Source organism: Manihot esculenta, chromosome 12 (genome assembly GCF_001659605.2).
Source record: "Manihot esculenta cultivar AM560-2 chromosome 12, M.esculenta_v8, whole genome shotgun sequence".
NCBI classification, from domain to species: domain Eukaryota; kingdom Viridiplantae; phylum Streptophyta; class Magnoliopsida; order Malpighiales; family Euphorbiaceae; genus Manihot; species Manihot esculenta.
The window spans coordinates 5774033-5788260 of record NC_035172.2 but is presented as its reverse complement, the minus strand read 5'-3'; the positions used below and the strand labels follow the sequence as shown (position 1 = coordinate 5788260).

General features: G+C 35.2%; 1 protein-coding gene across 3 annotated transcripts; it reads left to right on the top strand.

The window, feature by feature from the left end:
• The first annotated feature begins 3929 nt into the window (after positions 1-3929).
• On the top strand, positions 3930-13546 carry LOC110628174 (centromere/kinetochore protein zw10 homolog). 3 transcript variants are annotated; one of them, XM_021774697.2, is made up of 14 exons: positions 3931-4528; positions 4913-5050; positions 5416-5589; positions 5906-6067; positions 7844-8077; positions 8161-8310; positions 8955-9047; positions 9665-9760; positions 9960-10088; positions 10191-10268; positions 10365-10523; positions 10612-10762; positions 10881-10963; positions 12955-13546. In XM_021774697.2, the coding sequence occupies exons 1-14, from the start codon at positions 3980-3982 to the stop codon at positions 13036-13038; spliced, it is 2280 nt and encodes a 759-aa protein (XP_021630389.2). In that variant the 5' UTR covers positions 3931-3979; the 3' UTR covers positions 13039-13546. The 3 variants fall into 3 exon arrangements, 2 of the variants coding, with proteins under 2 accessions (XP_043804728.1, XP_021630389.2); XR_006347985.1 differs by lacking the exon at positions 10612-10762 and having other exon boundaries at positions 3930-4528; XM_043948793.1 differs by lacking the exons at positions 10612-10762; positions 10881-10963; positions 12955-13546 and having other exon boundaries at positions 3930-4528; positions 10387-10495.
• Positions 13547-14228: the final 682 nt, after the last annotated feature.

The window sequence follows — 14228 nt, the reverse complement described above, 5'->3', positions numbered from 1 at the left end:
AGAACCGGAGGCCCGAATCCATGGGAGAAGGGCAAGAGAGTGGATAGAAAATGAAGAGGTGAATGACTATTCTGCTGAAACAACCAGGGAAACGGGAACTGAAACAGAGGAGGAAGAATGTAGTTTGGGCAAAAGATCCAGCCCGGAAGACGAGAAAATGAACCAAAAGCTGAAAAGGTTGAAGGAGCAGCTCCTAGCCGAGCTGGGTAAGAAAGATCAGAGTCAAACCTCCTTGCCTACTTCTTCTCCCTTCTCAAAGTTAATGCAGCAGGAGACCGTTCCCAAAAAGTTTATGATGCCGCCGATGGCGGCCTATAATGGGGCTGGTAACCCGAGAGAACATGTCATGAACTATAAGACCTTCATGAAGTTGCAAACTCTGTCAGATGCTCTGATGTGCAAGGTGTTCCCAACAACGCTCTCGGGACCAGCGAGGGCATGGTTCAACAGCCTGGAGGCCGGAAGCATTCAAAGTTTCGGAGATCTGGCCACTCGCTTCATTAGCCGGTTTGTAGCCGGGGTGCCAGCAGATAGGAAGACGAGCTATCTGGAAACAGTGAGACAAAAAGCTGGTGAATCCCTCAGAGAGTATGTCGCCCGTTTCAATACGGAGGCCTTGCAGATTCCCGAGCTTGACGAAGGAAGGGCGGTAGAGGCCATGCAAAAGGGAACAACCTCTGCCGAGTTCTTTGGCTCTCTGAGCAGGAAACCTCCGACCTCACTGGCCGAGTTGATGATGAGGGCGGAAAAGTATATAAGGCAGGATGACGCCTTAGTAACGAGTAGATTTGCCAAAGGGGTGGAAGGAAAAGAGAAAGCCCCAGAGGAAGGGAGGTCGGAGAAACACGAGAAGAAGCGTGGAAAGAGGCCTGAGCCGTACAAGCAGACCTGGGAAAGAAGGGATCAAAGGCCTCCCCCTCCTCGGGTTCTCGAACCAAGAGTGCTCCCTCCTTGGGTCCCGGAGAAACCGACTCCATTAAATGCGTCCAGAGCCGAAGTGCTCATGGCTGTCCAGGATAAGGAGTTTCTCCAGTGGCCCACACCTTTGAAGTTGGAAGCAGATCAGAGGAATCCTGACAAGTATTGTCAATACCACCGGACGCATGGCCGCGATACAAATAACTGTTTTCAGTTAATCGCGGAGATTGAAAGATTGATAAAAAGGGGGCATCTCAAAAATTTTGTGAAGAAACCAGAGGGGCAGAGGCCTCAACCCGGTCCGGCAGCCCAGATGCCCAGGAGAACTGGAGCTGGACCAGTGAATGATGGGTCCAGTGGGACTATTAATATGATTGTTGGAGGAACTGGAGGACGGATGAACCGTCGAGGGAAGAAGAGAAACCGGGAAGGGGAGACCAGCAATGGCGAGGTTATGCAGATCGTTGAACACTCTCCCATGACCATCGCTTTCTCTTCGGAGGATGCACAGGGCATTCAGATGCCCCATGATGACGCGCTTGTCGTTGAAGCAGTCATTCATAATTTTCGGGTGAAGAAGGTTCTGGTGGATGATGGGAGTAAGGTCAATTTATTGCCATATCGGGTTTTCCAGCAGATGGGAATCCCAGAGGAACAGCTGGTTCGGGACCAGTCACCCATCAAAGGGATAGGAGGAGCACCGGTACTTGTGGAAGGGAAGGTGAAGTTGGCCCTTACCTTGGGAGAAGCACCCAGGGCTCGCACCCATCATGAGGTGTTTTTGGTGGTCAAACTCCTGCTAAGCTACAATGCGATTTTGGGGAGGCCGGCGTTGTTCAACTTCGAAGCTGTCACTAGCATCAGGTATCTGGCACTCAAGTTCCCAACGAAAGGAGGAGTGGGAATGGTCCGGGGCAGCCAGGAAGAAGCAAGGGCAGTATACTTGGCCACAGTGACGGAACCGAACTCAACCGGAGAAGTGCTTGATTCGGAAGTTTTGGAGGTCAGGGATGAGACAAAGGAAGCCCGGAAAGAACCCGTAGGAGAGCTGGAGACCTTCTCTCTATCAGAAGAAGAAGCGAGTAAGGTCTTCAGTCTCAATGCCGGCCTCACCAAAGAACAAAAAGGTGAAGCCATGGCCCTGATCCGAAGTCACTCGCCGACCTTCGCATGGAAGCCCTCAGACATGCCGGGAATTGACCCCAAAGTGATGACACACCGATTGAATGACCTTCGCTGGATTCCTTCACCCCGGACCAGGGGCTTGACCACAGCCCAAGGCCCATGACGTAGAGGCCCACACACCTAATATACATAACAAGCCTGGCTCATCCAACCTTCAAGGCCGGGCTCGACCCATCTTCCTCACTCAAACCGGCCCGGTCCGCATGGAGCAGGCCCTCTTCACTCAGTCTTAGCATCCGGCCCAACTCTCGGTCCAGCCCAGGATCCAGAAAAATATTCACCAGACAACCTGGCAGATCCGCTCGGGTGTACGCACGGGGAGAATCAGAGGCCGTTACGCATGGAGCAGGCGGCTGATACCCCAGTACTTCCGAATCCGCATGGCAGAGACGCGTGGTCCAATCCTGGAGAGATCTTTACACGTCACCAGCAAGCAAGACAATGTATAAAAGAGGAGTCCCCTCCTCAGAAAGTTTAAGCCTTATTCAGTAATACAAAAACCCTTGTAAAACCCTATTCTATTGGATCTCAGATCATCAATATCTATATATATATATTTTCTTATGTGTAATATTTAATTAGTTTTTATTTTTTATAAAAAATTAATTAAATGGGCGTGTTTGATATTGTTATAAAATTTCTGTTTTTTATTTTTTTAAAGCTAAAACTAACTTTTTAATTTTGTTATTTATTTTTTAAAAACTATTTTCTAAAATTGTTTGTATAAAAATAAATTTAAATAATTTTATAAATAGTTACACATAAAATAAATAACAAATTATTTTTATAAAATGTATAATATTATAATAAAAAATTAATATTTGATTCCTATTATATAAAAAAATTTATTGATTAATTCTTGATTTTGAAAATTGTATTAAAATTTTATTGAGATTTTAAAAAATGTACTAGTTGTTTTTTCATTAATTTTGATATTTGAGTGTTGTAAAAATAAAAATTATTATTTAATTTCTATAATATAAGAAAATTTACTAATTAGTAGATATTTTTATAAATTAATAAATTTTTCATATCATAAAAATTAAATAATAAATACTTAACCATTAAACTAATGAAATAATTTATTAGTATATTATTTAATATCTTAGGGATATTTAATGTATTTTTTAAAACTGATCGATCAATTAATGAATTTTTTTATATCACAGAAATTAAATAATAAATTTTTAAAAAAATTTAAAATTCATTCAATATAGAGAAAATAATTAATAGATATTTTTATAAAATTAAGAAATAAATTAATGATTTTTTTATATTATAAATATTAAATAATAAATAATTAATAATTAAAATTAATAAAATAACTAATTAATAATTTTTTTAAAATTTTAATAATATTTTATTATATTTTTTAAAATTAAGAAATCAATGAATTTTCAAGTAATATAAAAATTAAATAGTAAACTTTTCTTATAATAATAAAATAAAGATATATTTTATAATTTAATTGAATAAATATATATTTAAAAAATTAATTTAATGGATTAAAATAAAATTTTAAAATTATTAATGATAATTAATAAAAATCATTAAAAAATAATATTTTGATAAAATGTATAAGAAGAAAATTAATATTTGTAGTTTTGAATTCTTATTTTAAAAATATTTTAAATAAATTTTATATTATTTAAATAGAAATGAAAAAAATTTTTATGTTATAAATGGAATTATGTATTTTACGGATACAACTCCTGAGTTAGTGGACCGTTTGTATAAAGTACCCTGTGCTATAATGTCACAGACCTTTAACTTCTGTACCACTTTTGTAATTTACCTTTCTTCGTTCCACTATATTTTAACTCTACCAAAATCCACTGCACTCGGAGACTAAAAATTCAAGTCCTATCGTTATTCAATGGACGCTTTGTTCGACGCGATTAACGTCCGAGACCTACTGTCCACCGGCGACCTCACGGACTCGACCTCCCCACTTTCTGCCCCCGATCTCCGCCTCCTCATAACCAGGCTCGAATCTTATTCTCTCCAAATCAAGTCCAGAGTCCAATCTTACCTCCTTTCTCACCACAGCGACTTCTCGGCTCTCTTCTCCCTCTGCAACGACGCTGTTCTACAGACTAATCAAATCAATGAGAAGGTGGCGGATCTTATGGGCTTGCTTTCTAATCCTCCTGTGGATGTTGAGATTAGGGCGATTGTTGAGGAAGCGAGTGCGAAGATGAGGGAGGTGAGGGTGAAGAGGCAACTGTTGGAGTTGGTGAGGGCGATCGTGGGAATAAGTGACAGGTTAAGAGATGTAAGAGTGGCATTGAAGAAGGGACAGCTGAAATTTGCTGCTGAGGAAGTAAGGGACTTGAAGAAGGCCTTGAGGATTGGTGATGAGGATGAGAAGGATCCTGTGGTGTACGGCTTGTTAAGGAAGGAGTGGCTTGATTGCTTTGAAGAGGTAACAGTTTTTGCCTGTATGGCTCTATTTGGTTGCTGGGGAATTTTCCGAAAATATAGAAAAGTCTAACTTGAATGCTTTGTCCATAGTTAAGTTATATTTTAGCATCATTAGCTGAAAGTTTTGGAAATTTTGCATTTATCTCAGTGAGTTATTCTTACATAAAATTCCATATCCGACAATGACTGTTTAGCTAAAATGATTTTAGAGGGTTTAAGTTTGCAACTTACAATTGGAGGTGTTGTGGTTTATTCTGTGAAACAAGACAATCCTCAGCAACCAAATGGAGGATTATTTTATTTACTGTTATAGTGAATTGTGATTGGTATATTTGTGATTTATATTTTGTGATTTTTTTTAGATGAATTGGATTTGGGTTTGTAGATTCAAGATGTGCTTGTGAGGTTCATGGAAATTGCAATACGGTTTGAGCCAAATTCTGGTGGAATTCGGGTCAAGTATCGGCTGAGCATGGATGGAATTGCTGGGGTTGACTTTCACACAGTTTTGGAAGCATTGGAAGTAAGTGTACTTGTTATCTAATCGTCCTCAAGAAAATTCAATATCTTTAGTTATTCTTACATGTACTTTGTCAAAAAAGCCTTAAAACACCCATCAGAAGTTGGTCCATTGAGACTAGTTATTATGAAATATTGTTTGCTTTTGGGACAATTGCTCCATTAAGGGTATGTTTAATTGCTATTGCACGTAGCTAATCAACAGTGCATGATGAGAATTCGAGTTAGAGAAGGAATTAAATTGTAAAAATCTGTTGCCTATGCTCAAGACAATTCCTTCTAACATTTTAACATGACAACCATACTGGGTAGGTGCTTATTGAATCCAAAGCTTCAATTTATTCACTCATTTATTAGGTGATACTGTAGGTGATTGGTATTTTGGATTATGGGCTTGCTAAAGTGGCTGACCAGATGATCAAGTTTGTTATCACCCCTGCTGTAAATTCTCGATCGTCTATTTCATTTGTAGAAGATTCTGAAAAAGTATCAGGAGAAACAGCTGAGGCAGTGTTAAAGATGGTACCACCATTTAATCCAAAGGTAAAATTGCTTAATTAAATTGTCAATATACTTTATTATTTGCGCTCGCTATTATTCAATACAATGGCAATGCATATGAAAATCTGTAGTATGGAATGCATGCGCTAAAGTTTATGACTTGCTTGAAAATGGCAATGTTCTTCGATTTTGTTACACTGCATTTGTTATTTTGAAAATTTTATAAATAAATTCTGTCCTATTGGTTGGAATGGAACTTCTGCCAATAGATCACATCTAATATGCTTTTGTTTCCAATTTTTTGTTTGTTGTGGTATATATTAATTGTTTCTTTGAATTTATTTTGTCCAATTATTAGATGGAAGATGTGGATGGTGAGAATATATATTCAGGGATCATTCAGGTTGTAAAGTTTATTTACGAACGCATATGCTTCCAAAATGTTTCTTGGAATCAAGTTTTTGGAAGATTGACATGGACCAGGATATCTGATTTGATTATTTCTAGCTTCCTCTCCAAGGTTTGTTTCCTTGAATCTTCACATGTTAGCTGCATTTTTTTTAGATTTTTTTTATATGTACAGAGACACACACCCCCCTTTTAAGTTTAAGATTGACATATATGTCAAGATATTGATTATACATTCCTGTACATTTGTTTATTGACGTCTCTAGGTACATCAAATAACCAAGTGTTGAACATAGAAATTTGATAGCAGAATAGGCAATATTGTTGGTTGATAGGACAAGTTGTCAATTTCCCATCTGCAAAAGTTTTTCATGCAAATGCATCATTCCCTTTTGGGTTTTTGGTAGAGTAAGGATCCTGCTCAAGGATTCTTAAACAGAAAAGGGACAATGGAAAAATAAGATAATATTCTTCTGTATTTAACTAAAATCACTACTTCGTTGTTTACAAGAGAAACAGGACAAGCACAGCAGAACAAAAACTAAAATATGAGAAAGAAAATAGGCAAAGCCTCCAGGATAACAATCGCAGCAGAATGACAAGTTTCTGCCCTTAACACACTATTATTTTTCACACCTTGTACATAGTAGCATGTTAATATTTATACTATAATTTTTCATCATTACTCTTCCATATGTTATCATTCCCTAGTTCTCCTCTAATCAATTCCTCAAGATTCCCTGCTGGTAATGGTAGGTTGGTGCTCAAATTTTGACTGCTGATATCTTTTCCCTTTCAGAGTACACTTTGAAGCTCTTGAGCTAGACCTTTTTCCTCCTTTCATATCAGTTCATCTTTGACATGGTCACTATGAATGTTATTTGGAAGAATGTAAACTGCTGAAATTATTGATGCATTTGTCAAATATGCTTTCGTTCAAATAGTGAGCACTTCTAATTTTCAAACATATCGTAGGATTGGGAAGCAAATGGATTGGGTCATGTCTGAAGCTGGCAAAAATTAAGTCACCTCTGCCAAACTGGTTTCTGATGGATCTAGAAACTGAAATGCATCCTGTTCATCCATTCTCCAGAGTTTAAGGTTAAATTGTTGTATGCACGATAGATCACTAAACCATTGCATGATACAACTCTAATTTTGACTAAGGTCATTAATATAACTCAAGACAAAAATAATAGCAAGATCTGTAGAAATATATTCAGGACTGATGAACCTACTTACCCCAGTTGATTTATGCAGAAAGTGGTTTACCCAATTCCCATATGGAATCTTCCACACTTTTATCCCACCAAATTAATGCTTGAGATAAATAAACTTTTCCCTTCTTGTTTCTTCTGTGGACTTCGAAATGATTTATATCAATGTGCACTGCGGATATGAAGTTGGATATGCATTCTGAGAGAAGCTCGCAGCCTTAACCATTTGGGGCAGTTGTAATGGTTTCCTGGTTTCTGTTGCATTTGGGAGGTGACATCTTGCTTGAAGGGTGCTTATCTGAGGCAAAGGCTTTGGTTGAAGGTGATATTGTTTGAAGTGGGGATGAGTGAGCAACTTAGTCCTTTGTTGGTTAATTATACCTTTGTTTTTTATCATACACAAGGATTGTTGTATTTCCTTTTTCGTTGTTCTTGGAGCTTACACTAATTTTAACAGAAATTGCTCACTGAATAATGAAACTGCCTTGGTTGTGGTTTACGTTAACTTCTTTGCTTTGAAAATTGAAATGTGCTTCACATGGTTATCTGACCTAATGCTGCATGTTGTTTCTTCTTCATTGTTTTCATTTTGTTTCAATCTATGTGACTCCCTTGTTTGCATGTATGGATGACAGTTTTTTTTTTTTTAATTTTTTAACTTGTTCTCCCAGGCGGTTCCTGAAGATGCTTCAAAACTTGCTGACTTTCAGAAGATCATCAAAGTCACATCTGAGTTTGAGAATGGTTTAAAAGAAATGAAATTTATTTCAGCAACTGATAGCACAGATCAAAAGTTGAGCAATTTTGCCGAAAACGTTGAGATTCACTTTGCAACTAGGAAGAAGATGGAAATTTTGGCAAAAGCTAGAAATTTGCTTTTAGGATGTGATTTTTCCATTCCACAAGTGAGCTTTTAAGAACTGGAATGCATTTTCATACCAGTGCTGTTATATTTTAGTAAGCTTCTGAACAATTGGTACTTCCACAGGATTATACAAGTGAAGGACCTCCAGTGAAGAGTGCTGGACTAGCTGTAAATTCTTCTGAGCATGTTGTTGATTTGCTCTTTCTATCTGAGAGGTGTGTGGTGTCCAAAGCAGCTTCCCAACTTATGGAGCTAGTGCATAAGACGCTTCAGGTGGTTGATTAAATAATGGAGTAATTTAATTTTTGTTGCTTAGAAAATTTCAACTCATATCTTTTTTCATAGATGTTCGCATGGTAGGCTTATCTGTGGAATGTTTTTGTCGCATAAGTTTTATGCCTTTCTCACTCTACTTTCATCAGTGCTACTGATTGAATTGCTAACATTTTGATCACCATCCAAGCCTGCTCTAGTTTAAATTTTTTAGAAGATGGAAAGCTGCCTTCAATCCAGCAAGTTGAGAATTTGTCCTAGGTTGTGGTGCATTTAGCAGTCAAGACGTGTCAAATTTTCATGAAGTGGCTACTAAAAGATCCAGCACTCTATATTTTCCTCCCTCACATTCCCACATTGAAATAAATGTGCTTTTTGTGAGAGGTGGATAGTTGCTTTTTTCATGCAACAGGATGATTGAAGTTGAGATGTTCTATCTATGTTTTGTGAACATAACTATTGAATTTTTTAATGAAGAATTTCATTCAAGATGTATAGGATGCTAGTGTTGCATGTGTGATCTGAATCTGACCCATCATTGGGTATAAATTTTTTTCTTTGATAGTAAGGGTGAAAATCTAACTGGATCCCTACATTCACTCAGAAAGTAGGTTTTGCTGATGATAGATGGTGAATTGGTGCAGGATGTTTGTTTGTCATCTCCAAGAGTTGCACTTGAATTCTATCGTGCAGCAAGGGATGCTATGCTTCTTTATGAGGCTGTTATTCCTGTTAAGGTTAGTGCATGGGATGTAGTTCTAAAGCATGAAATTTACCTGCTTAACTGTATGCAATATTGTTCTTGCGGTTGGTTGTCCTACTACGTGCAAAAAACAGTCATTTGAAAAAGCCTTGTTCAAAAGCATGTGATTTGGTTTCTGATATGGAATCATGTCTCTAGAAATCTTCATCTCGTGCTTCTATGGCAAATCATCATGGGGAAATTGATTTTGTTTACTTCTTCTTCTTCTTCTTCTTCTTCTTCTTTTCTTTTTATTTTTTTTTAATGTTTAAACTTTTTTTATGGCTAATCACGGGTATTGATTGAACTTCTTTGTCCTTAAAATTTCTGAAAGCTCTCTGTCTCTGGACTCCTTTTGGGCATCTCTTGTAATGGATCTGCTTTATTCAATATCCTAAATCTATTTTATTTTCATCATTTTATTGAAGGCAAAATTTTTTGCATATTGTCCCACTTTTCTTTGAGATGTTTTATGCATGTGATAAATTTGACCTAGAACAAAGCTTGAGGTATAACACTCTTTTGTTCTATAACCTTTATGGCTAGCTAGACAAAATGTTCAAGTGAAATTATGTGTGTTATGTTAGTAACCTTCAGTTTTGACTTATGAAGCTAGAAAGGCAGCTTGATGGCATTAACCAGGTTGCTGTTCTTATGCACAATGACTGTCTTTATCTATCTCAAGAGATATTAGGACTGGCATTTGAGGTATGCATGAACAGACTACATATTTATTTATAATGAATTATACAAGATAATTTGTGTGTTACAATGTTGTATTTTCCATTGTTTTGAAGTGACATTTTATTCAACAAACTTTTTCAATCATATGATGGAAATGAAACTGGATACCTTAACTCCAGTAGAAAACTAATTCTTTGTGTTCCCTTGAATTGTGATGTTCCAGTATAGGTCAGACTTCCCAAATTGTATTAAGGAGCAAGCTGTTTTTGTTGACATGGCTCCACGATTTCATATAATGTCAGAGAAGATATTACATAGACAAATCCAACTTGTAATTTTTAATTTGAAAGAGGTAAACTGTCAGATAGACTGTCATACATCAAACTGATGATAGAAAGTTTTGAAGGTTAACCAGAAAGTATGAACTGATATCAACTGAAAATGTTATTACCAGGCCATAGATGGTGCTGATGGTTTTCAGAATACTCATCAAATCAAACAATTTGAGTCTGCAAAGTTTAGTATAGATCAGGTCGGTATGTTTTATGTGTGCTGCATGCATTTCTTTCCTTAAGTTATCAGTTGATATCTTAACTTTATGCGGTAGAACTAAATGTTTCTGTATTAGGTGGTTTTTATTCTTGAAAAAGTACGTCTTATATGGGAGCCACTGTTGCTGCCATCCATTTACAAGAAAAGCACATGCATAGTTTTAGAGTCGGTTTTTTCTAGAATGGTGAGAGACATACTTCTTCTAGATGATATGGCAGCCGAGGAAACATTACAGGTATGATCTATTGGTTTATGGTTACAAGTTTTTGTGGCTTACAAGGCTTTGTGTTTAGAGGATATCTGATTCATTTATAATTCCCCAGCTTCAAAGACTCATCCATCTGATGTTGGAAAGCCTAACTTCTTTGATGGAGTCCTTGACTGCTATCATCCAAAAGGAGAAGTTGGAAGAGTATTCTAGATTTCCTTTAGATGATCTCATACCATCTTTATGTAAAATTCGCAAACTTGCAGGCATGGTTTCAGTCTTTCGCTTAAGTTTGTTTTTGAAAGTCAATAAGGATTTGATGTTGTCTCGTGTCCTTTTCTTTTTCCTTTTTCAAATCTCACTATTTTGCTCTATAATTCTCAGAATTACTCGACATGCCCTTGAAATCCATTATGACAGCTTGGGAGAGCGGGGAACTTCTCAGCTCTGGCTTTACAACATTAGAGGTATGCATATATGTGCAGCATTTAATCTAGTGACCTTTTGTTAGATACATTGTGTATCCGTTTTGTCTTGATACAATATATTGTACATCCCTTTTGCCAACAATTAATTTACCCTTTGTTTGGATCCTTAATTGTGCAAGAGAATGGGAGAGAAATTTGAGAGAGGAAATGAAGAGAAAAGAAAAAATATGAAATCTGATTTCTTTTATGTTTTGGATAGATTAATATTTGAGAGGAGAAATCAAGTCTCGCTTAAAAGAAAGGAGGGCAAATAACAATTATACCCCATGTTTCTCCAGTAGAACTTAATTTTCTTTATCAAGTGTTTCCAGAATATGAACTCAAACTAACAAAGGACAGAAGTCTGAAATATAAAACTAGCAATTGAGAGTCAAAATATCCATAGTTTTATTCGAAAAGAAAAAAGAAAAGAGCAAAACCAACAATGTTACAACACAATGATCAACGATACAAGGGAAAAAAAGAAAGCATTTCATTGTCAGCTTAAAATGGAAAGAGCATTGCTGAACCAGAAAAAGAAAATGAAAGAAAATACATACTTGCTGTACTAAAATGCAGAGCATAAATGATAGGGAAATCCACAAATTCATGTTTCTCTTATATTTGGAGAAGGGCATTGAAGTATTTTTGCCTTATTTCTTTCCAATTCCCACCTTTGGGAGGGAAATAATAAATTGGGCCATTTGCATCTGATTAGGAAATGTACTTTCCCTTCTTTTCCTCTCCTTTCTTTTCATTTCTCCTCATTTTCTGTCCAAACAAGAGTAATTTCATAATTTTCATTCCTTTTCCTTCCTCTTCTCTCCATTTCTCCCAATCCAAACTTCAAAGTCCAAACAAAGGGTTAGAGAAACTAATGTCTTAACATAGTAATATATTGTATATTGTTATCCTTTCCTTCCCACCATACCATACCATAAATGGGCGACACGTTAACTCCAGTAATGACTCATTCCATTAGTCCTATGGCAAACATACTCTATGCCCTTGTTTGGAATGGCTAGTTTTCAAAGAATTCAAAAGAAATGAATTCTTTTTCCTAATTTTTTGTATTTGGCAAAACTAATAGTATAAGAATTCAATTACATCAAAATTACTGAATTAGTCATTGAGAACTCTTTTTTTCTTTTCCTTTATCCTTTTTTTTTTTCTGTTTTGATTTTAAATTTATTTCTTATTTTTTAATTAATAACTGCTATTTAAAAAATTAATATCTAATGCATTTATAATTAATATTAAGAAATTTATTATATTATTTTGTTAATTTTTAAAAAAGTCTTAATTTATATTTTTTAATAGTAAACCAAATGTAAAATTTAGATTCTAAATCCTATAAAAATATAAATAATGAATTTTCAACTGATGTGATAAAATGGTTGTTATTTATAAGAATAAATATTTGTGTTTAGTTTAAAAATAATAAGAATAATGAATAAATTAAATTAATTTGAATTAATTGAGTTAATAGCCAAAAAAGTCTGTACTTTTGATTTTGTTGCAATTACTATGTACTTTTCTTTTTTTGCCAATTAAAATCTGATTTTTTAAAGTTATTTCAATTATATCCTATCGTTATTTGTGCCAATAAAAAACTAATGGAATTGCCACGTCACTTGCCACGTCAATGCCTTGTATACCAAACGAGGGCTATGGGTTGATAATTTTCTACCGATTCTGAGTTATGAGGAAACTAATACTCTGCCACAACCAGGAAGCCAACGTCTTTGTCTGGTCTGCTGCACCACTAATTGCTCATTACATGTGGGATGGGAGAACTATAATTGTATGGAGAAAGTCTTATAAGAGATTAAACTTCTTAATTGAAATTTTCTTTTAATTTTTTATTTTAGAAATGATGTAAAAGAAAAGCTAAGTATGAGATAAAGATAAGCGTCCAGTGCATTTGTTGGTTGTTATTTGGTGTCTGTTCTACATTCTTCAGGGTGGTTAGAAACTCTTCAATTTTGCAGGTTGAAGATTTCATTAAAGCCATATTTGCAGATTCACCGTTGAGAAAGGAATGCCTATGGAGAATAGAAAATGTCGGCTTGTAAAGCTACAATTTTACTGGAATTTCAGCTCCAAATGACATCAATATAGGGTGGTGAAGAAGAGAAGACAAAATGAGAAGAGAGAAAATTGTCAGTGTTCACTCAATGGGGACAGCAAATGGCTGCTGAATGTAATACCTCTTATATCAACTGCTTTCTCATCCAGTCAACAGAGCTAGATTTACAGATTCCTGATATATTTTGTAAAGCTGTTCTCATTCTGTCGCCCCCACCCCCGAAAAAACAAAACATCATCAGTACAGGGAAATAGCTTAAAGGTTAAATTGGAAACTGCATGTTTATCACTTGGAGGTTACGGAAACTGCAGATGCTATTAGATTATCAGCAGAGCATCTGTCATCAAGTTGTGTAATTTTTTTTTTTTTTAATGTATTGTTGGCTTCGTAATGCTTGTATACTTCGAGCGTAGTTGAATATATGATCCTCTTGTATCGATTTTGGCTGTTTTGTAACGGCTATATCAGGTGGTCTGGGTTTGGATTTCTGAGCAGTTCGATTCCATTTTGCATTTGCCACATTACCTTTTCCTTAACATGGTTTGAAGTGCATAGTTGAATTTCTGATTTCAGTTCAGGGTTGAAAGAAGGATGGGAAGTATTAGGTTCCATTGACAGGGCCAGCCAATCTTGATCCTGGTCAGTTGAGCAAATCACATTTCCTAGTTTTGAATGAAACAGAGGAACTTTGTCCATTCTACAGTCAGTTTTTAGCAAACCAAATGACTACTATTTGATTCGCGGTATAGGGAAATTCATTAATTAATTTCTTAAATTTAAAAAAATTATTATTTGATTTTTACATTACAATAAAATTTATTAGTTAATTTTTCAATTTTAAAAATATATTAAAATATTTATAAAATTTTAAAAATTTATTAATTAATCTCTTTAATAATTTAATTAAAAATATTAAAAAAAATAAAAAAAATATTTTCAATACAAATGGACTAATTAGCATAATTTTAAAGAAAATTAAAGTATCAATGAATTTTTTCAAAATAAAACACTTTTCGATTAAAATTAAGAAAATTATTAATTAATAATTTTTTTTTAATTTTAAAAATATTTTAATATATTTTTAAAAATTGACAAACTAATTAATAATTTTTTTTCGTAATATAAAAATTGAATAATAAAATTTTCAATAATACTAATAATATGTATTTTGACTTT

Coding starts and splice junctions, on each gene's coding strand:
- LOC110628174 (XM_021774697.2), top strand. CDS start 3,980: ATGGACGCTTTGTTCGACGCGATTAACGTCCGAGACCTACTGTCCACC. Junction 6,068..7,843: donor TTTCTAGCTTCCTCTCCAAG/GTTTGTTTCCTT, acceptor TTGTTCTCCCAG/GCGGTTCCTGAAGATGCTTC. Junction 10,524..10,611: donor CAGCCGAGGAAACATTACAG/GTATGATCTATT, acceptor ATAATTCCCCAG/CTTCAAAGACTCATCCATCT.